At 44.6% G+C, this 22,945-nt stretch overlaps 1 protein-coding gene across 4 annotated transcripts in view; it reads right to left on the bottom strand.

Moving 5' to 3' along the window:
• Nucleotides 1-18,351: 18,351 nt before the first annotated feature.
• Nucleotides 18,352-22,945, bottom strand: part of NEDD9 (neural precursor cell expressed, developmentally down-regulated 9) — a 190,296-nt gene continuing 185,702 nt past the window's right edge. For all 4 annotated transcript variants that reach the window (XM_027525408.1, XM_027525407.1, XM_027525409.1 and 1 more), the window contains one exon: nucleotides 18,352-20,844. In XM_027525408.1, the coding sequence (XP_027381209.1) occupies nucleotides 20,335-20,844 (510 nt within the window). In that variant the 3' untranslated portion in view covers nucleotides 18,352-20,334. The remainder of the gene's footprint in view (nucleotides 20,845-22,945) is intronic.

The following is a 22,945-nucleotide window of genomic DNA, read 5'->3' as shown; positions in this document are numbered from 1 at the left end:
AGGTATGAATAGAGAATTCTCAGAAAAGGTATATGAATAGCCCTCATTCACAATAAGAGCTGCTGCTGCTGCTAAGTCACTTCAGTTGTGTCCGACTCTGGGCCACCCCATAGACAGCAGCCCACCAGGCTCCCCTGTCCCTGGGATTCTCCAGGCAAGAACACTGGAATGGGTTGCCATTTCCTTCTCCAATGCATGAAAGTGAAAAGGGAAAGTGAAGTCGCTCAGTCGTGTCCGACTCTAGCAACCCCATGGACTGCAGCCTACCAAGCTCCTCCGTCCATGGGATTTTCCAGGCAAAAGTACTGGAGTGGGGTGCCATTGCCTTCTCCCACAATAAGAGCAATGCATGTCAAAACTACTGGGATTTCATCTCTCATCAATCAGATTGAAAAAAAACTCCCAAGTTTGACAATGTAAATTTTGCAAGGCTATATAAAAATGGGCACTTTCATACACTGCAAGTGTGGACCCCAAATGGTACAATTTCTATGAAATGAAATTAGCATTATCTAGCAAAATTGCATATGTATGTACTCTTTGATCCAGCAATCATATGTCTAGGAGTCTCTCTCAAATATTCAATTGCAAATATATGAAGACATATGCAGAAAGCTTTTCACATGACCTTATTTGTTACAGCAAAAGGCTGGAACAACCCAAATGTTTCTCAGTAGAGAGTCAGTTAAATAAGCTATGGTGTATCCATGAAGTGAAGTACTATGAAGTGTAAAAAGAAATGGAAAGACAACTCCCACTTCCTATGATGGAGTAGTTAGCAGAAAACTGTCTCTTCCATTGAGAACAACTGAAAAAGCTGGGAACAATTAAAATTGATCTGTTTGAAATTTTCAGAGAGTCACTACAAGAGCCTGAGTTGAAGGATCAAGACACCAGAGAGAGGAATTCCACGGCAGTCCAGTTTAGGGCTCTGTGCTTCCACCGCAAGCTGCACGGGTTCAATTCCTGGTCGGGGAACTAAGATTTCCTTTATGGTGCGCGGCAAGACACCAGAGGGAAGGGAGGCTCACTGAAGTGGGCCTTGCTTCCTGAAAGCTGCTTTTCTCGTCTTGGCATCTCGTAACTCTTGGCGCTGAGAAAGAGGCTGAGAGGTTCATGGAAGCATCACCACTCCCAGCAGCCTTATCGGTCTGAGGAAATAAAACCTGGAGCGCGGGGCTCCCACGTCAGCCAGGATTCCAGAAGCAAAGGTTCCAGAGAGAAAGGGAGGCACAGAGAAAGGAGCCTGACATTTGGTGGTTTTCCCTTTGAAGTCCTTGGTGAATCTTAGTCACATAAAGTGAAAGGCTGAGATGCCAAGAAAAGCAGCTGGAAAACAGAATGGAATTTTTGGCAGTCTTATGTTGTTGTGGAGATAAAAATTGGAAACCAGGAACTGACCAGGAGGCTGCACTCCATAAATGCTGTAGGCTCTCAGCTGGGGTCCTAAGGGGGCTGCCTGAGCATCAACCAAGCCTCACTGCAATTCAGCCTTGAATCACCTTAGTTCCTGGCTGAACTGAGAAAAGCTGCCCGCCAGACCAGAGAGTGAACCTTCTCCAAAGTAAGATAACTTCATCCAGAGCTTTCTCTCAGGCACAGGGGTGAGCATCCCACCCAGAATTGCCAGGATCCCAGGCATAGAGCCAAGGGAGAAAAGCGAAAGAGACATAAACTCACAGGTGTCCCAGATTATTGCCCTTACCAGACACAGATTTAAAAATAATTGTAATTAATGTCGTCGAGAAAATAAATGAAAAAACCAAAGACTAGAGAGCTGGAATCAATATTTTCAAAGAAGCAAATAGAAGTTCTAGAATTGAAAAATATAAAATAATCAAAATTGGAACTAAAAAGTGGTATTTAACAGCAGACTGGACACAGCTGAAGAGAGGACTAGTGAGCCAGAGAGGGTGCAGTAGAAAACAGCCCGACTAAAGGACAAAAAAACAAAAAAGATGGAAACACAGAAAAGTGTACGAGACATGTGACACGGTCTGTCATATGAGATGTTCTAGCAAGTGGAATCTGAGTCCCAAAAGGGAAGAAAGAGAGTGTAGCAGAAGCAGTATTTGAAGAGATAATAACCAAGGAAATTTCCCAAAAGGGATAAAAAAATTTGAGTCACAGGATCAAAAATTACTAAGAACCCCAAGCAGGATCAAGGCACCAAATCTTACACTTTGGCACAACATAATCGAATTAATCTGAGCAATCTCTGCGAGACAGTGGAGGGCAGAGGAGCGCTGCAGTCCATGGGGTCACAAGCAGCTGAACACGGCTGAACAACAATCGAATCTGAAGAGAAATCGTCAAAGTACGTACAGAAAAAAGACGCTTTACTTTTTAAGCCTAAAAGCTACTTCTCAGCAGAAATTATGGAAACCAAGTGATGAAATGACAGCTTTAAAAAACTAAAAGGAGATAACAGGCAGTTTAGAATTCCATATTTGGTGAAAATATCCTTCTAAAGAGGAGGCAAAATGAAGATATTTCCAGAAAAAAAAAAAGCTGAGGGTATAGATTCCTACATTTCGCAGGTAGACATATTAGAAGAAATAGTAAGTGGAGTTTTCATGTTTTGCATCATGAGTGTGGTAGATTCTCCTAATGCACTGAGGTATGTGATTCTTTTAATTTACTAATTTCTTGTGTAGACTCGTTGCATCTGTTGCATTCATTTAGACTACATTTCTTTTTTTCTTTTTGGTATTAAGATTATGTAAGATGAATTAGAAATGCATCTTTGTAGTCTGGAACATTCTAGAATAGTTTACTCACCCAAGGATTATTTATATCTTTTTTGATAAGACTCTTTAAAATCCCCCTGAATCTAGTGTCATATTTTGGGGGTTGTACTTTGTAACTTTTTCAGTTTTTTTTCCCCAAAGGATTAGTTTTCATGCAGGTTTCTACCTCTTCCTGATTTTGATGATTTAAATTTTCCAGGAACTGTCCTACTTCATCCAGATTTTCAGACACATGAACAGAATTGCATATAGTAGTCTTTCCTCTAGACCGTGCTCATTTCCCTGTTCATATCTCATATTACAGATTCATGTTTCTTTTTTTCTCTTTTCTTTCCTGTACACAGTTGCCAGGGATTTGTCCTTTTGATGGACCTTTAAAAGGAAAAATCTTGATTTTCCTTATCAATTCTACTTTTTTTTGTTGTCTAATTTATTACTTTTGCTTTTATCTCTACCGATTCTTTTTTTCTGACTTCATTTTGGCTTATTTTGTATTCTTAAAATTTTTGAGTGAAGATTAGTTTAGTTCCTTAATTCAGATTACTTTTTTTTTTGAGGTTCTTTATTTAAATGTGAATTTGAAGATAGATGTCCTCTCAAGAGAACTGAAAACATCATTTCCAAATTCCAACTGGGTACTGTATGAATTGTTATCTCTTATTTAAGGAATCAGTCTGAGAGATTTCACATGAAAATATGAAGTTAGATATACAAGAGAGAAAAGAAGATTGTCGTTAGCTTTGTAAATTAGAAAGCTGTGTCTTTATGAAAACATTAAGCAATGTGAATGACCATGTTTCTCTTCTTTTATTCCTACTTGAACCAAGGATTATCCAAATTCCCATTTCCTAAAGTTGCTATTCAAAACAGGAACACCTTTTTTGTTCCTTTTTGAACAAGGAACATCTTTCCTTTAAAAATATCATCCTCTTTACCCCAAGTCTTGATTATTAATATTACTTGACAGATCTCATTCCTTTTTGACCAACCAGTTCTCCAAGTTCAACCAACTTTGTTCAGAAACATTTACAGTTTTTTACAGTGTGGAAAAGCGATTCATTTCCATTGAAGAGAGCCTTTTCACAATTCCCGAAATGAAATTTGAGCTTACACAAAGAGAGCCTCAGACAGAAAGGGTAATTTTTCATAAACTATTGAAAATGGGATGCAGAGTGGATGCTCGTCTGTGACCTTAGCCTTGTGGCCCCCACCACGGAACTGAAGGGCTATTCTTCGCTGTTCTGTGGCTCAGCCTCATGCATGAATACTTGTGTACGACAGAGGCACCCAGCAGGGCGATTCTTCACTGGTTTGAATTGTTTGTAGTCTCTTTTGTGTGTATAATTCAGAACTTAAACATCCATCTCAGTGCATTTGTTTGTACGTTACTCGAGCTTCACACTGGGGCTTTAAGACGTTCCTGTGTACTATTTCTCTGTGAAATGCCTGTTTAGCATGGATGAGAAGGCAGTAGTGGAGTGGAGAATATGACCTGAGGTCCCGAGAACATACCCGAAGAACCCAGAACGCCCGTGAGAATCTGGGGGGGAGAATGAGACGCTGAATGAAGAGTGGGAAGTTGGGGCAGCAGCATCAGGACAATGCCCAGGACAGAGCCTGCGTGTAGGAACCGGACAGATTCATGGGTGATGGGCAACGAGGATGAATTAAGAAGGAACGTGGTGGTCGTGCCCCTGGCAGGAGAGACACAGCGTGAGAAAGCTGGGAAGGTACGGGAGGGCTGGTGCGTGCAGAGGGGCTCTTCACGAACGCCCGAAGCAAGTGTGGGCAGGATGCAGGGACTGAGGTTCCGGGCAAGGAGGGCCTTGAACGTCCCCCAGGAGGGCACTGGAGCACCCCCAGGGGTGACCCGATCACATTGGGACTGATGGAGGGAAAGGGAGCACCGGGGCGGCCCTCGCAGTGACGTCACTGGTACCATGGTAACTGATATCAAGGGACTAGCCACAAGGATGATGGAAAGTGGACGAATTTGTGATAGAGGCAACATTCTGTTACTCTCGGTCACTGGTTGGATATGGGGCCTGAAGGAACAGAATGACTCGTGATAAGCAGGCTTCACCAACCAGGTGGCTGATGATGTCATTTGCTGAGACGGACCACAGCCACCAAGGTCGTCTGCAGAATGTGAGCAGAGCGCTGATGCATTCTGGAAGGCGTGAGAAAGGTGGAGACCCCCCGAGAACCACGCGGGACGTCTCAGAGCCCCGAGCTGAGTGCCCGGTGCTGTATCACAGGCTTCCATGAGCTATCTGTTTCACACGTGGGAGTGTATTTATCTCAGTCCTAACCGCCCAGTTGATACCTCCCTTAAAGAAGATGTGTTCCATATTTACAATGGACTATTACTCAGTCATAGAAAGAAACGGAACTGGGTCATTTGTAGAGACGTGGACGGCCCTCGAGTCTGTCACACAGAGTGAAGTAAGCCAGAAAGAGAAAAACAATAACATTGTACATTTAGGCATATATGTGGGATCTAGAAAAACGGTACAAATGAACCTATTTGTTGGGCAGGAATAGCGACTCAGATGTAGACAACAGACGCGTGATTTTTAATAAGGGGTCCCGGCTGGTGTGGCTGAGTGGGCTCATCCTGTGATGTTCTCCCTGCCCTGCTCGCCTTGGCTGGGCCTGGGCCCCAGCCTGGGGTGAGGACTGGATTTTTCCCATTGCCCCCTCTTCCAGCACTGATTCACGGGGAGGGCTTTGCTCTCATCACCCCTGCTTGGTCCATCACCCTGGGGGCTGACCCTTCTTGTTACCTGTACAACTCTAGCTCCTAATATGTAGCAAAAGGCCACTTGGAGGATTTATTTACACACCACTGCGTGTTATTGAGTTGAAGGAAGCTTAGCAGTCCATTCAGCCCGGCTTAACTGCTTTTTAAGATGAGCAAGACAGATACTTAAAATGGATAGCCAACAAGGACCTACAAGTACAGCACAGGGAACGCTGCTCCACGTTATGAGGCAGCCTGGACGGGAGGGGAGTTTGGGGGAGAATGGGTACACGTATATGTATGACTGAGTCCCTCTGCTGTTCACTTGAAACTCTCACACTGTTGTTAATCAGCTATTCCTCAATAAAAAATAAAAAGTTTAAAAAATTACACACACATACACACACAAGATGAGTAACTCAGGGTAAGAGGAAAATCAAGAGAGAGACAAAAAAGGCCAGAGTAAAGATGCTTCCTGAGCTGAGTGCTATGAGGTCTGTTAGGGAGTCTTGCCTTTGACCCTGAAAATCCGGGGGTGGTAGCTGGGAGAGAAACACTCATGGTTGCAAAGTCTACAAAGTTCCAAAGACTCATTCAGTAAATGCTTGGTGGCTTATAGCCATGCCAGGCACTATTTTTGCCTCTGAGATAACAACAGTGGGCGAGACAGAAGAATTTCTTTTCTCACGAGATCACAGGTTAGGTGGAAGCAGGCAGACTATAAAAGGCAGAAAGTATAAGAGCTATTAATTAGGGTTCAGAGAGGATTAAGCGAAGTGAATGTGCTCGAAGGTGGCCTGGAGGTGACCTTGAGGTCGGGGTGACAATGGGGAGCCTGATCTTGACCATCTGGGAGGGGAGCCCTGGGGCAGGGGGGCAGCTGGAGCAAAGGAATGACTTCGTCTTGTTTGGGGAACAAAACAGAGGCCTCCGTGGTTGGGACGTGGGGGGATCAGGGCCAGCAGGGTCTGAGCTGAGGTCAGAGGTCAGCAGCGATCACAGTGGGCTTTGCAAGTCAAGGTTGGAGTCACAGCGCAGAGAGGAGGCCTGGAGGGCCCTGGGCAGGCGGCTTCCAGGATGTGAGTCAGGTTTTCAAAAGGTCGCCTTCTGTGTGGTCTCTGCACTGTGGATGCGCCCGTGTGAAACGGTGAGCCCGTTCAGAGAGAGACAACTGTGGCTCCGATTAGGCTGACAAGCCGGGGTGAGACCCTGAGCTGAGAAGAGACAGACGGGCAGGGAATCCGGTGTTGTCTCGGTAACGGGGTGACCGGCTCGGGGTCTCCCTCCTGGAGGTGCCCCCATCATCCTGCCGCTCCCCTGGTGGTATTGCCTGTGATCGCTCCTCTCTGTCAAGCGGCTGTCTGATTTCTTCACTGTATAATCACTGCTTTCCCCTTGCAACTCACATGCAGTCTGTGAGCAGACTCGAGGCGCTATCTCTGCCACGGGGACGCAGCAGTCACAAGGTGGAAGGAAGTTCTTCCCTCCTGTGGGAACGTGAGGAGCGAGGGGTTTGAGCTCCATCCACCCGGAACTGGGACTGCCCGCCTCTGAGTTGTGAGCTTGCAGGTGTCACAGGGGGATGGGTTAGGGCTGAGGGAGAGCCCAGTCAGGGGCTTGGATGTTTCCAGGCAGGGATGACGCAACTTGCATTCGTGAAGTGATAAGGTGACCACCATGCCTATGGTTTTCCCAGTGGTCGTGTATGGTTGTGAGAGTTGGACTATAACGAAAGCTGAGCACCGAAGAATTGATGCTTTTGAACTGTGGTATTGAAGAAGACTCTTGAGAGTCCCTTGGACTGCAAGGAGAGCCAACCAATCCATCCTAAGGGAGATCAGTCCTGAATATTCATTGGAAGGACTGATGTTGAAGCTGAAACTCCAATACTCTGACCACCTGATGCGAAGAACTGACTCATTTGAAAAGACCCTGATGCTGGGAAAGATTGAGGGCAGGAGAAGGGGACAACAGAGGATGAGATGGTTGGATGGCATCACCAGCTCAATGCACATGAGTTTGAGTAAACTCTGGGAGTTGGTGATGGACAGGAAGGCCTGGCGTGTTTCAGTCCATGGGGTCGCAAAGAATCGGACACGACTGAGCAACTGAACTGAACTGAACTGAACTGAATGCCTCCTGCAAGAAACATGAATGGGTTCTAATCCTTAATTTTATCTTTAAGAGTTAACTATTTGATACCTGTCCGAGACCACATTTCAGGAAAGGGCTTTAGTTCCCCAAGGGGAGACTGACAGCAGGAAAAAGGGATATACACACTGGTTTCATACCCAAGCCTGGAAGAAGCTGCAACGGGAAGATGGTCTGGGGTGTGAGAAACAGCCAAGAAGAGAGCTTGCCCAGCCCAACCCCCAAGCGTCGGGCGTCTATAGACGAAAATCAGTGATGAGCCCAGCAGGACAGGCCCCATCCATCCTACTGGGAGCATCTTGACCCCACAGAGGAAGAGGCAGTATTGATGCTTTTGTACACACCCCATAAGCATCCAAGCTACTACATGCTCAGAATATTATACGTGAACGCGTGTGATCTTAAAGATACTAAGTAAAAACAAAAGACAGGGAATCAGTTCAGTTCAGTTCAGTCGCTCAGTTGTGTCCGACTCTTTGCGACCCCATGAACTGCAGCACACCAGGCCTCCCTGTCCATCACCAACCCCCGGAGTTCACTCAGACTCACGTCCAGCGAGTCGGTGATGCCATCCAGCCATCTCATCCTCTGTTGTCCCCTTGTCCTCCTGCCCCTAATACCTCCCAGCATCAGAGTCTTTTCCAATGAGTCAACTCTTTGCATGAGGTGGCCAAGTACTGGAATTTCAGCTTTAGCATTATTCCTTCCAAAGAATACCAAGGGCTGATCTCCTTTAGAATGGACTGGTTGGATCTCCTTGCAGTCCAAGCCTCTTGATGAAAGTGAAAGAGGAGAGTGAAAAGGTTGGCTTAAAGCTCAACATTCAGAAAACAAAGATCATGGCATCTGGTCCCATCATTCCATGGGAAATAGATAGGGAAACAGTGGAGACCATGTCAGACTTTATTTTTTTGGGCTCCAAAATCACTGCAGATGGTGACTGCAGCCATGAAATTAAAAGATGCTTCTCCTTGGAAGGAAAGTTATGACCAACCTAGATAGCATATTGAAAAGCAGAGACATTACTTTGCCAACAAAGGTCCATCTAGTCAAGGCAATGGTTTTTCCAGTAGTCATGTATTGATGTGAGAGTTGGACTGCGAAGAAAGCTGAGCGCCGAAGAATTGATGATTTGAACTGACAGGGAATACTTAAGGTCAAAAGGATGAGATGAAGAGAGAAGTTAGAACCCAGATATTCAAGCTTTAGATTACTAAATAGTTACTGACCCTGGTTTCTGCATTTGTCTTTGAACTCCTTGGCAGTAAAGGCAAAGTGAAAACATCAGGTAGTTACAAAAATCTCATTTCCATGAGAAAAACCTTGTCTGTTACTCAGGAGAAACAAAACACACCCCAGCGTTTAAATATGAATACGTCTGCCGATAATTCGCTTACTGGTAATAAAACTTTTATTCCATTTAGCCTCTTGTCAGTTTTTTCTGTAATTGATTTTTACTTGTAGGAGCCACGGTTAAAACATCTGTAAATACTGGGATGTGCTCAAGATCTGCATATCAGGACAGGGAAGTAACAGGAACGTGGAGTTGTTTTGAGAGACCACATGGGGTGATGTAACATTACAGTTATCCAAAACCATAGATTCTGAGTCCAGGGACTGAGGGCTTGGTCCAGTTACACCAACTCCACATGGGAGTGCACTGGAGCTGGGCCCATGGGGTGCTATGAAACACAGATTCTAACCTCAGGAACCAGCAACAGAGAAATCACTAGACATCCAACAGCAACAAAAAAAGGCACTGCGGAAAATGATGGGAAATTACTTATACAACGTGAGACAATACAACAGTAACTTGTGGACACTCTCAATCCTGCCCTTTGGAGAGATTTCAGGTCTTACTATCTTTAAGGATTCTGCTAAGTCCTTTCGTTTCAAAGGGCTCCTCCAAATGTGGGATTAGTGGGGAGTACTTGGAGACTGGATTCATTCACTCGGTCAGTCAACACACATGACTTGAGCTCCTTGTGTGAGCCTGGTCACGAGATGGAGAAGGTGAACTCAAGACGCTCTCCAGTCTGAAATGTACAAGAGCACAGGGAGATGTGGAGGCAGAGGAGTCCCAGTACAGCGACGTGTTTGCAGAGCACTTAGGAATTATTTTCAATGCTTATTTCCATGTTGTCGAGCAAGGTCTTCTTAGGAACCCCGGTTTTACGTGGCACAATCTGTCAGAAAAGCCGAATTGTACTCTTGGGCCATCTTTCCCCACCAGACCACAAGGGGGTGCTGTGTGAGGCCACCCTGAGGGGTTCCAAGAGAACTCTGCTTTAGAGCCACAAAATGCAGGACCCTCACGTGAGAAATTTTGCCACCATCTTAGGAGGTGCCCACATGAAGGCATTGCTCTCTGGGGTGAGGGGGTGCTGGCCAGTCGCCCTGGGGGGACATAAAGGACTCTTGAGGGACTCCTTCCAACCACAGCAGCGGCCTGGGACCCTCACTTGTACACCTGTTCTGGGGAACTTTGCTCCAGAAAACTTTTCTCCCCGTGGCAGGCCCGGACAGGCCCCCTTCTTAACGCTCCTTGCATTCCTTTTGTTTCTTGCTTATTGATTTTTCCTTTTGCAAACAGCATAGGGGTACCCGCTACTCAAGGAAAACCTTCTTTTGTCAAATCTCAGGCCCTTTCTAATGTTGACTGGCTGTCTAGACAGAGAGGTAAAAATAATTGCCCTAGGGCAAGGACAACCTCGACTTCATCGTCCATTCACATTTCTTCATCCTCCTAAAAGTACACCTGCATCGTCTTTTGTCTTGGTGTTTTGACACTGGGCACGACCCAGGCAGCTGGCCCGTTCACAACCATCCTCTTTAGAGAATTCACCGCTTTTTAATAGGGATTTAGGGCCCTAAATCACAAAGGGTGACCCTGTCAGGCTCCCTGGGTCATAAAGGAGACTCGTAAACGGTTCTTGGACGATACGCAGGGGAGGGCTGGCTGCTCCTGGGAGTCTCACAGTATCCTGACTGCCCAGCCGGCCAGAGAAAATTACGGGTATGTTTTCACTGAACATCATTTCTTGCTGACGCTTGTCTGCCTGGAAAATTATCTGTGAGGAGACGGACTAAGGTGCCCTTTCTGTTAGCTCAGTTTTCTTAATGATAGTTGTTGGGAGGTGGCTTAGACCATGAGAGCTTTGCGTTGTTTTCCCCACTCCCCTGGCCCCCCAGCTACAAAGGAATTTTAGAGGCTGGTAATAGTCAGCTCTGAGATAAAAGTCAGTGTGTACTCGGGGTTTTTAGTTACCCCTCTTTAGAGACCTTTCCCCACCCCAAATGTTGGCCTCTACTCATTAAATCCCTTTCAAGATTGTTTTTCTTTTTTTTTTTTTCAGCCACAAAATAAACCTGTGCCTACTTGTCGGGGACCTGGGAAGAAGGAAGGTGGGCCTAACATGTCCTCCTCCTGGTGCAGTTTTCGTGTGATTTTTTTTTTTTTAATTATTTATTATTTTTGACAGTGCTGGGTCTTCATTGCTGGGCGTGGGCTTTCTGCAGTTGCTTTAGGCAGGCTTCTCATTCCCGCGGCTTCTCTTGTTGCAGAGCATGGGCTCTGGGGCTCGAGGGCTTCAGTAGTGGCGACACAGGGCTCAGTTGCTTCCTGTCATGTTGGGACCTCCCCGGACCAGGTGTGCCCTGCCCGGCAAGGCGGATTCTTAACCACTGGACCGCCAGAGGCGTCACTCTCTCCCCTTAGATTTTTCCCCAGCAGCCCTGTGTCCCATGCCCGGTGGGGACGGTGCAGTAAGCGTGGAGTTCACGCAGGCCGGTTCCGTGGAGAAGCCGAGACCGTGGTGCTTCCTAGGTCAGAAAGGATCCACACCCAAGGAGATGCCACAGGAGGAACCCGCAGCCCGGCTCCCGCTCCATCAGATTCCCATCCAGCTCTTCCCGGACCGTGCGGACTCCCCTCTGGCAGACCTGGAATCTGTCCACATCTACCTCCACTCCTCCTTTTAAATCCAGGCTGCCTTTGCCTTTTGCCTGGAATGGACAAAAGAGCTTCCAAACTGAGCTGGTCAGATCCACAAGCAACAAGGCCCCTCCTCTTGTCCCGTACTTCAGAGGGCTGTTTTCAAAACAGAGCGCGTATTTGTCCGTATCATTATTGGCCCCTTTTCAAGAAGCCTTCCCATGTATTAAACACCTCTTAATCTACGACTGGATTGCTCTTCCAGTCTATGCTGTGTTTTATATTTCTTTCCCTTTCTTGTGTCCAATCTTCAAAGTCCTTTTATTTTGAAAACATCTCATATGACATATATACTATTGATACCAGGTATAAAATAGGTCCCTAAGGAGAACAGACTGTAGGGCACAGGGAACTCTACTTAATGCTCTGGGGTGACCTGAATGGGGAGGAAGCCAAAGAGGGAGGGGGTACATGTGTGTGGATGGCTGATTCATTTTGTGATACAGTGAAACTAACACATCTCATTCGCACGCCTCTCAGCCTTTTGAGGGGGGAGTAAAACAAAGACGAACTACCTGAATATCCTTGGCCAGGTTTTCGTAAGTGTGGAGAGAAAAAAACTCATCTTAGGGTCAAAAAAGTTTAGGTTAACAGTAGACAAGACAGGTTTCTCTATTGCGAGACTCCGTTGAGGCTTTATTCTGTTCCTGAGTTTCGCTATGTGCTCAGTGGTGTTTTCCAAAACGACAAGGCCACAGCGTGTCTACTAACAATTTATTTCTCAAGCTATCTCCAGAGCCTAGACTATCAAGGAGCCTCAAATAGATTTTTAGAATACCCATTTCGTATTTGCTCTGCTGTCCCTTTGCTTTTTTTTTTTTAAACTCAATTCTTATTCTGTATTGGGGCATAGTTGATTTACAAGGTTGTGTTAGCTTCAGGTGTATAACGAAGTGACTCAGTTATGCATATAGAGATAGCCTGTCTTATCAGGTTCTTTTCCTGCAGAGGCCATTCCAGAGCGTTGAGTGAGAGTCTTTTTTGGCTCTTGGTCTCTCCCCAGCCCTCTTTCTGCCCCCATCTCCCCTCCTCTCTCCACTCTCCTCCTTTCACGGTCTTCACTGTCTTTCTCATCTCTTTTGTCTCCTCTCCACCTCTTCTCCCGCTCGCTCCCCTTTCTCTGGTCTGAAAGGGTGTGAGCTTAGTGTGAAGCCCCGTCCCTGTGCGGTGGAGCCCCCCACGCCTCTGCCCTGCCCTCCCCTCCTGCCAGCCTCAGCCGGCTCCCCCCCACCCCCTGCCTCCGCCCTCCATCCATCCTGCCAGCCCTTCCTTTGCCCTCAGTCTCCTTCGCCCCAGTGAGGCTGTCTCCCCATCCTGGATCCCTCTGATGCTCTCTCTCCCTGAGTCCCGAGTCTTTGCCTGAAGCTTTCAGCTGAACATTGGTCCATCCCCTGCCTCGACTTGTGTAAGAGGCATATTTACTTTTTGTTCTCAAACAAAGAACAGCAGAGAGCAGGGTTCCCCTTCCCTCCTGCCCCTTGGGTGCCCAGCGTGCTGCTGAGCAGAGACCCTGGCTGTGAGACTGGGGTTGCTGCTTGGGCAGGGGCACCTGCCATGTGATTGATGGACGGGGCGGGCCTGTCTGCTCTGCTCGGCCAGGCAGGAAACGTTCAATGAATAAACCAATCCTTCTTTCTCACGTCCTCTGGTGAACGGCAGTGTTTCTTTCATCATAACTCTGCAAACACTGGGAAGAATGTAGATGTGATTTATGGGGAATCATCTGAAGACCAGACCGCCTTTCACTGACTGGGGAGGAGGAAACCACGTCTGTCCCCAGGTGGGTCATGAACTAGCCCTGATGGACTGTTTACAAAGCTGGGCTTTCCGACTGGCCCTTCTTTTGCAGGCCCTCCAGGGTTTCTGTGAGTCAGTGAACGATAATATTGATTTGAAATAATATCAATTCTATTAATATCAGCATTAATATTGATTTGAAAACAATGAAACGTTAGAGTCAGTTGGGAAATATTTTTACCTCTTTTCAAAATCAACTTTATTCCTGCATGACTCACATACAATAAAATGTACCCACTTAAGTGTATATTATGCAAATATTGGGGCTTCCCAGGTGGCGCTAGTGGTAAAGAATCTGCCTGCCAATGCAGGAGACGCAAGAGACTTGGGTACTATCCCTGGGTCAGGAAGATTCACTGGAGAAGGGACTAGCACCCCCACTCCAGTATTCTCGTCTGTAAAATCCCATGGACCGAGGAGTCTGGCAGGCTACAGTCCATGGGGTGCAAAGAGTCAGACATGACTGAGAGACTGCACACATGCAAATATTTACGTTCACATAATTACCCTAGGAATCGAGATGTAAATACAGTACTGTCCACTGTGATAGCCACTCACCACTTGTGGCTATTTAAATTAAAAGTAACTAAAATGAAAAGCAGTTCCTCGGTTCATCACATTTCAAAATCTTAATGGCAACATGTGACATTATTGGCCACTGTATTGAACAGTGAAGAGTACAAATGCACACATATCTGATATAAAACATATATATATATATATATACACACACATATATATATATATTATTGAGATAAAACACATCCATCACACCCAAAAGTTCCTTTGTGCTCATTTCCAGATAACTCCTAACTCCCAACTCTGATTTCAGGAAATCACAGATTTGAGCTGCTACTACACATTAGACCTGTGTTTTCTAGAGCTCCATATTTATATGTAGTCTTTATTTACCTGGCTTTTTCTCAGCATAATGATTGTAAGGTTGATCCATTCTTGCTGTAAGATCTGTAATTAGTTCTCTCCTTTTTATTTTTTAAAATTAGTTAATTAATTTTGAGGGCTACACCTTGCAGTTCGTAGAACTTCCCCAACCGGAGATCCAAACCACACCCAGTGCCGTGGAAGCATAGAGCCTTAACCCCTGCACCGCCAGGGAAGCCCTCATTCCATTCTTTTTACTGCTAAACAGGGTTCCACTGTGTGCAGAGACCACAGTTTATTTATCCACTCACCTGTCGATGCCGTCTGGATTGCTTCCATTTTGGGATTAGGCTAAATAAAGCAGTTAATTTTGTGGACATTTATTTTCTTTTTCAAAAAAAGTTTTAAATGAAGGACAGTTGATTTACAATGTTGTGTTAGTTTCAGGTGTACGGCAAAGGAATTCTTTTTTTCAGGTTCTTTTCGGGTTATTACAAGATATTAATAACCTGTGCCATACAGTAGGTCCTTGTTAATGGACATAGATTTTCATTTCACTTGCCTAAATACCTTTGGAATGGCTGGGTTATATGGTAAGTGTATACTTAACTTTGTAAGAGATTGCCAGACTGTATTCCAAAATGGCTTTACCATTTTACACTCCTACAGCAATGGAGGGGAGTTCCAGAGAGCTCCAGTGGTTACCGTTTTCTGTTTTGTTGCTGTTGTTCAGTCACTAAGTCCTGTCTGACTCTGTGACCCCATGAATTGCAGCACGCCAGGCTTTCCTGTCCTTCACTATTTTTCATTTGTTTGTTCTATTAAGTACTAAAAGAGAGTGTCTCCAGCACTGTAACTATTTTCTGTTTCTCCTTTCGGTGCTCTGTTTTTGCTTCACCATATGTTGAACCTTTGTGACTAGCTGCATTTGCATTGAGGAACATTTTGTCTTCTTTCTGAACTGATCTTCTCATGATGATGAAGCCCTGTTTGCCCAAGTTCTGAATTCTGCTTTGTCTGCTGAGAAAGCCATGCCAGCTTTTCTTTTTAAAAATTAGAATGTGCATGCTTTTAACTTATCTGTGTATTTTCACTTAAATCAGGCATCTTTTAAATAGCATATAATTTAATCTTGCAGGGGGGTGGGGTAGGAGGGAGGTGAGATATATGTATGCATAGAGCTGATTCACATTGTACAGCAGAGACTAACACAACATTGTAAAGCAATTATACTCCAATAATGAAATAAATAATATATATGTTAATAATCTTATAATAAAATAAATTAAATATAATTAATTGATAAAATAAATACAGTTTATTTAAATTAAATATAATTTAAATTTTTATTTAAAAATATAATTTAAAATTTAATTTAAAAATAATTTGAATGATTTAATTATTTAAATTGAATAATAACATTAAATAACAAATAATTTTAATAAAATAAAATATAAATTTAGTATTTCTTAAAAAAATCTAGTTTGAGAATCTCTGACTTGTAATTGGAGTGTTCAGACCATTTGTATAAAACAGATAATAACCAACAAAGAATAAACTGTGTTCATTCCAAGTGTGCAGTTTGAGGAGTTTCAACATGTGTGTACCCGTGAAGCCATCGCAACTGAGAAGATGGGCATTTTCGTCTTTCCCCGGTTTCCTTGAGCTCCTTGGTAACTCACATCTCTTCCCTGACAACTGCTGATCTGCTTTCCGCCATTGTAGTTTGCATTTTGCAGAATTCTGTATAAATGTGCGCTGGGTGTGCTCTTTCTTCTTGTGCGCGTCAACAGGACTCTGAAGTTCACTCATGTTGTTTTTTGTTTCACCTGTTTCTTTGCTCCTTTGTGTGTCTGTGTAGTATTCCACTGTGTGGATTTTTAACAGTGTTTATTCATTCACGTAGACATTTGGATTGTTTCTAGCTTTGGGCTATTACAAATAGAGCTACTATGAACATGCTTTTCGTATCAACCTATGGTTTTGTTTTTCTTGGGTAAATACCTAGGAAATTAATTCCTAGGTCCTATGGTGACATGTGGAGAAGGCAATGGCACCCTACTCCAGTACTCTTACCTGGAAAATCCAATGGATGGAGGAGCCTGCTGGGCTACAGTCCATGGGGTCGCTGAGAGTCGGACACGACTGAGAGACTTCACTTTCACTTTTCACTCTTATGCATTGGAGAAGGAAATGGCAACCCACTCCAGTGTTCTTGCCTTGAGAATCCCAGGGACAGGGGAGCCTGGTGGGCTGCCATCTATGGGGTCGCACAGAGTCGGACACGACTAAAGCAACTTAGCAGCAGCAGCATGGTAAAGAATCTGCCTTCTTTACCATGTAAAGCCATGCAGGAGAACTGGGCTTGATCCCTGGGTTGGGAAGATCCCCTGAAGGAGGTCATGGCAACCCACTCCAAGATTCTTCCCTGGAGAATCCCAAGGACAGAAGGGTTCATCGGGCTATAGTCCATGGGGTCACAAAGAGTCGGACACGACTAAGCGACTAACACTTCCACTTTTCTTTTCATGGTGTCATGGGGCTTCCCTGGAGGCTCAGTTCGATCCCCGGGTCGGGAAGCTCCTCTGGAAGAGGAAATGGCAACTCACTCCAGTATTCTTCTCACGGACAGAGGAGCCTGGCAGGCTATGGCCCATGGGCTTGGAAAGAATCAGACACATGACTGAAGTGAATGAGCATGCACACATTCATGGTTTTCATATACTAATTAAACTAAATTTAATTAATACATTTAATTTTTTTTTAAACTGCCAATCTATTTTTCAAGTGTTTGCACTCTCAGTAGCAGAGTATGAGCTCTGTTTGTTCAAATTCCTTGTCAACAGTTGGTATGGCTTATCTTTTTACTTTAATAATTCTATTTGGTGGGTTTGTATTTCACTTACTTATTGTATATTCATGTCTTTTTTCTTTTTTGGCTAGCTGCTTGGCTTGTGAGCTCTTACTTCCTGATCAGGGATTGAACCTGCGCCCCCTACAGAGGAAGCTTGGCACACTAACCACTGGACTGCTAGGCAAGTCCCTCACATGCCTTCTTTTGTGAGATTTCTGTTCAAAATTTTTGCCCAGTTAAAAAATTTAGTTATTTGTATCCTTATTCTAATACATATCTTGGGTTGAGGTGGTACAAATATTTTGTTGCTGTTTGTGGTTTGACCTTTTGTTTTCTTAATGGTCTTCTCAGAAAAGTTTTAAATTGTGATGAAGTCCAATTTACCAATTTTTATGATTTATGTTTTTTGTTCCACTTAAGGAACTCTTGTCTACCTAAGATCACAGAGATTTTTCTCCTGTCGTTTTCTTCTAGAAGTACTGAAGCTTCATGTTCAGGTCTATTATCCATCTGAGCATTTGAGTTAATTTCTGTGTAGAGTGTAAGGTAAATATTCTGCTTTTTCCATGGAGAGATATAGTTTTTCCAGCACCAATTTTTTTTTTTCAAGAAGACTTTCCATTTCCCAATAAGTGCCTTGACACTTTCTTTGGAAATGTTTATAGATGTGGGAAAAGAGTATATTAAAGGTATATTCAAATAGTTTATCTGTAACTCTCAGTAGGATAGCAGAATGAAACTGGGCCAAGCATTAAAGATAATTTATGTGGTTATGAATCTATTTTCATCAAATATAGTTTTCTTTTAAATATTTCTTGATGCCTATTCAAGAATGCATTGAGCAATTCTCTTTGATTCTAAAATGACATGAATAGTAACATTCACATTATGACAGCAGATACCATCCCACCTACCATTTAAAAATTCAGGCTTCCTGGTGAAGAGAAGCCTTTTTCCAGATATTTGGGTTTGGTAATGCTCACAAATTCCAGAATTTCCTTCAAATGCAATACACCCTGAAGTGACACAAAATGAACAAATAGCTCTCAATTTTACTCAAAAATCCAGATCTATAGTATTAATAAACTCACCATAATTTAACTTTCTATGTTAGGAGTGCCAAAATAAGCTAACATTTAACTGTGTGACAAAGAAAGAAATGGAAAAAGAAAACCCAAGGTCTATGAAAACAGACATCCAAAATTTTAATGATTTAAAAATAGCCTCTACATACAGTATGGGAAAGAGATTAATACACATTGAACATTTTGGTCTTGAAAACATGAAATGTCACCTCTTAGCATAGAACAAGTCATCTAAGAAATACACATGATACAATGAAATCTACCAGGACACTTTTTCAAACTCATTGCTGATTTTCAGCAACCCCCTTCCTCTGCACACACTTGCTTGTCCTACAGCAATCTGACTTCTTTTGACAGAATAGAACGTTGAGAACTACAACAGTGGTTGTTCTGAAAAGCACCTCCTGGGTAAGTTTCACTGATTTTTATTTTTTTCTTTAATCCCACTTAGATCATATATCCTTCTCTCCTAAATCCTTTCCTGTTCCAATAATTTGGTTGTCTAAAACAAGCAAGCTTAATTAAGTCAAGGCACATATTGCAAATCAAACATTTTCCAATTGACTGGAATGGGATCATTAAATAAAAACTGGGCTGATAAACCATAAATAACTTGCTTCTTGACTTGGTGACATGTGAATACATTTACCCATTGGGTTGGAAGGGTTTCATCTGCCCCCTGATGAATCCGATGGCTTGTGATGTGTTTGTGCTGTGCCAACCCCAGCATGTACCAGAGGACAGACTGTGGAATGGATGCTGTGCTGAGTCGGGGGACAGTTAATGAGCTGTACATGGGGTCAATGGACAGACAGAGCTGTAAAGCCTAGATGGGCTCCAGACAGCTGCTCTGAGCGCCGGGTCTGCACATGCACATTTTAGGGAGGGTACAGTCAAGCCACAACTTCTCTTAAGAATAAGATGCGGCCTGGCGGCTCTAACCTTTAGGTGATTGAGGAACTGGTACCAGGGATTCCCTCAGGTACCAGGGACAGCAGCACCTAAGAGAATGATGAGAGTCAGAAAGGCCTCCGCTTACAACTCAGGTGGAACTGTCCTCCTTTTGTGGATGACCATTGTCCAATGTGTCTTTAGGAATTCCTGCTGCAAACAATATGATCTGAAAACATCCTTTGGAAAATCTCATGGCCAGATTATTAATAAATGCCGATGATCAAAAAGCCTTGGGGATGGACTTCCTGGGTGGCCCAGGGGTTAAAGACTCTGAACTCCCAATGCAGGGGGCCTGGGTTCTATCCCTGGTCTGGTAACTAAGATCCCACATGCCACCTGGTGGGGCCATAAAAGAAAATCTTTGGGGAACACATGGTCTCCTTTTATTGGGACAGCGTCCTCTCTGTGTTGAAACAACCCAGCGCTAATCAGGACACGGCCTCAAAACACACGTGTCTCTCCTCTGGCACCTAATGCGTCAGAGTTTGGGTTAAGATATATCAATACTTTCTGAAACTTTCTAAGAGGGTTTTTTTTCAACCAGAAGTGAGGCATCTTGCAATAACATGCCCGATACGGCCAATTTTGGAAGGGCTTTCAAAAAGGAAAACAAGGTGTTAACCCGCCTCCTTATGGAAGGTGAACACTTGCAAATACACTGTACTCTGTATCTCAGACTTGGGAGTGACAAGCTCGGAACAATCACGAGTATATGCAGAGCAATATTACAACCAGCTGGTAGGTTTTTCTGAAAAGAAAATGCAGCATTGGGAGGTGCTTCCTAAGGTGCTTCTTAACCCATGATTCTTAATGGAATGTATCAGACAAACATCTACAAACGAACATGAACATGTAGTCATACACACGTGGATAAGATTCTGTACAGTTTGTGTCTCAGATGCTTATACGTGTACATAAGAACAACACAGGGGGAAAAAATGCTGCCTATCACCGCCCCCCCGGAGTTCCCTGAATTTCTGAATGCCATCTAACCCATGAAATGTTAAAGTCTTTCACTTTTATACAAAATATCTACAAAAATAGATAAGATTTACAAAAACCAGAGAGTATTTTCCAGTTTTCCTCAGTAACCCAAGGCAGTGCTCCCCTTCCTGCGTCTCCATTCAGAACGTGGCCATCTCCAGCAGAGAGCACTTGAAGAGCTGTGCGTTCCTGGACAGGTCGGTCACCTGATGGACCATCTCCTGCAGGGCGGGGGTACTGGGGTAGTGGAGTGCGGCCGTCTTGGTGGCCAAAACTATAGTCTTGAGCTGCTCGCACAGCTGGTTGCTGGAGTTCATCACTTTGTTGCGAACGTCCTGGGCGGCCACCTGCCGGGTCAGCGTGTCTCCGATGAACACCAGTTTGTGGGCGCTGAGAATGACAAACTTGCTGTGGGCCACGAAGATCCTCGGGGGCTGTGCCGAGCTGAGGCAGCTGAAGAGCGCGTCGATGGCGTTGAGCAGGGAGATGTAATGGGTCTCGCACTGGTCATAGTAGAAGCACAGCAGCTGCCGGTCCTGCGCGCTCACGCCGCTGCTGGTGGTCGGGAGGCTCTGGGACGGCTTCCACTTGGAGATGTCGTTCTCCACGGGCTTTGTGATTTCTTGTTCCAGTAGCTGGAACTGACTCAGCTGCAGGGGAGAAAAAAAGCCCGACTTAGTTAAGGACAAGGCGGTGTGTGCCGAAGTGGAAACTAACCAGGGCTTGTAGCTGTAAGACAGGGATCTCACGTCAGGTGGTTTTTTAGATGCCAGGCCTTATCAGGTTGCCTGGCTTGCCTGAGCTGTAAAATGCAGAGGTTGGGAAAGAGGATGGCAATGGCACCCCACTCCAGTACTCTTGCCTGGAAAATCCCATGGACGGAGGACCGTGGTAGGCTGCAGTCCATGGGGTCGCAAAGAGTCGGACACGACTGAGCGACTTCATTTTCACTTTTCACTTTCATGCACTGGAGAAGGAAATAGCAACCCACTCCAGTGTTCTTGCCTGGAGAATCCCAGGGGTGGGGGAGCCTGGCGGGCTGCCGTCTATGGGGTCGCACAGAGTCGGACACGACTGAAGCGACTTAGCAGCAGCAGCAGCAAAGAATCCTCCAGCTCTGACTTCTGTGACTGGACACGATTGGTCTCTTCTGTCCTCAGAGGGGCAGGCAGGGTAGGGTTTCAACCCAGCTCCTTTGGACAGCAAAGAGATCAAACCAGTCAATCCTGAAGGAAATCAACCCTGACTATTCATTGGAAAGACTGATGCTGAAGTGGAAGCTCCAATACTTTGTAAACCTGATGCCAAGAGCCAACTCAATGGAAAAGACCCTGATGCTGAGAAAGATTGAAGACAGGAGGAGAAGGGGGCAACAGACAATCAGATGGTTGCAGTCAAATGTTCTACCACTGAGCTATACACCCTGATGAGATGGTTGGATGGCCTCACCGACTCAATGGACATGAGTTTGAGCAAACTCCGGGAGATAGTGAAGGATAAGGAAGCCTGGCACGCTGCAGTCCTTGGAACTGCAAAGGGTCAGACATGACTGAGCAACTGAATAACAACAGTTACCTATGTCTTTACGAAGGTTAAATGAGTTAACATTTGCAAAGTGCTTAGAATAATGTTTGGTATTATGTAGGCTCTAGGTAAATGTTTATTGAGTGGTGGCCAGGGAAAAGCAAATCCTTTTGTGAAGTCAGCCACTGATGTTGTTTGCTCCTTCTAGAGGAAAGCCTCGACTTTGTCCCTTTAATAGAAGATAGTCCATGACCCTTTTCTATTTTGCCTACTCTTTCTGTCCAGGTTTATAAATGTCATTATCCAGCAACACAGGGATGACTAATGCATATAAAAAAGGCTTCCCAGGTGACTCAGTGGTAAAGAATCTGCCTGCCAATGCAGGAGACTTGAGTTCGATCCCTGGGTCAGGAAAATTTGCTGGAGAAGGAAATGGCAACCTGCTCCGGTATTCTTGCTGGAGAATCCCATGGACAGAGGCGCCTGGTGGGCTACAGTCCATGGCGTCACAAAGAGTAGAACACGACTTAGCGACTAAACAAGAAAACAACAAATGCATACAAATACACATGCACTGTGGAAGAGATCTTCTCTAAAGGGATCTGAACACTGATTGGGCTCGTAACACCTAGACCCTCAATGCTGTCTAAAGGAAGGGACCTCACCCCGGATCAGACTCAGTGTTAACTTTTTCCCTTCTCTCCTTGCTCCTAGATGGTGTATCATTTAAAATGCAGTGATAATAATTTCCAGCTATTGCACCAAGTGTCAGGAGAGACTGTCTTTGGCATGCAAGGACTATCCATCACTGGAGTTTAGGAGTCAGTCAATCTTCTGCCCTCAAATAGGGTTGAGTCTGAGCATGGCTAATCTCACCCAGCTTCTCCCTTGAGAAATGCACAGTGAGCTTTCCTTTTCCTTAGACTCTGTTTTCTTCTTAGGAATTACTATGATTTCCAACAAGTCCCCTAAAGCCCTGCGGTCTTAACTTGGCCAATTGCCAAAGCAAACATACACAGTGTGATGCTTCAGCATAGTCAGCTTATGCTTTTCCAAGTATGTTCATAAACATATCATCTCATTAGATGGAGGGGAGGGGATTTTCTCATTTTATAGAGAAATAATTGATGTTTGGGGAGATTAAGTGACTTAACTAAGGTCACACAGTTGGTTGGTGAGGAAGCACAGATGGGAACTCTGGTTCCCTGAGTTCTGTGTGCTATTTCA

The sequence above is a fragment of the Bos indicus x Bos taurus genome, chromosome 23 (genome assembly GCF_003369695.1).
Source record: "Bos indicus x Bos taurus breed Angus x Brahman F1 hybrid chromosome 23, Bos_hybrid_MaternalHap_v2.0, whole genome shotgun sequence".
NCBI classification, from domain to species: Eukaryota; Metazoa; Chordata; class Mammalia; order Artiodactyla; family Bovidae; genus Bos; species Bos indicus x Bos taurus.
This window is presented reverse-complemented; position numbering and strand designations above follow the sequence as displayed.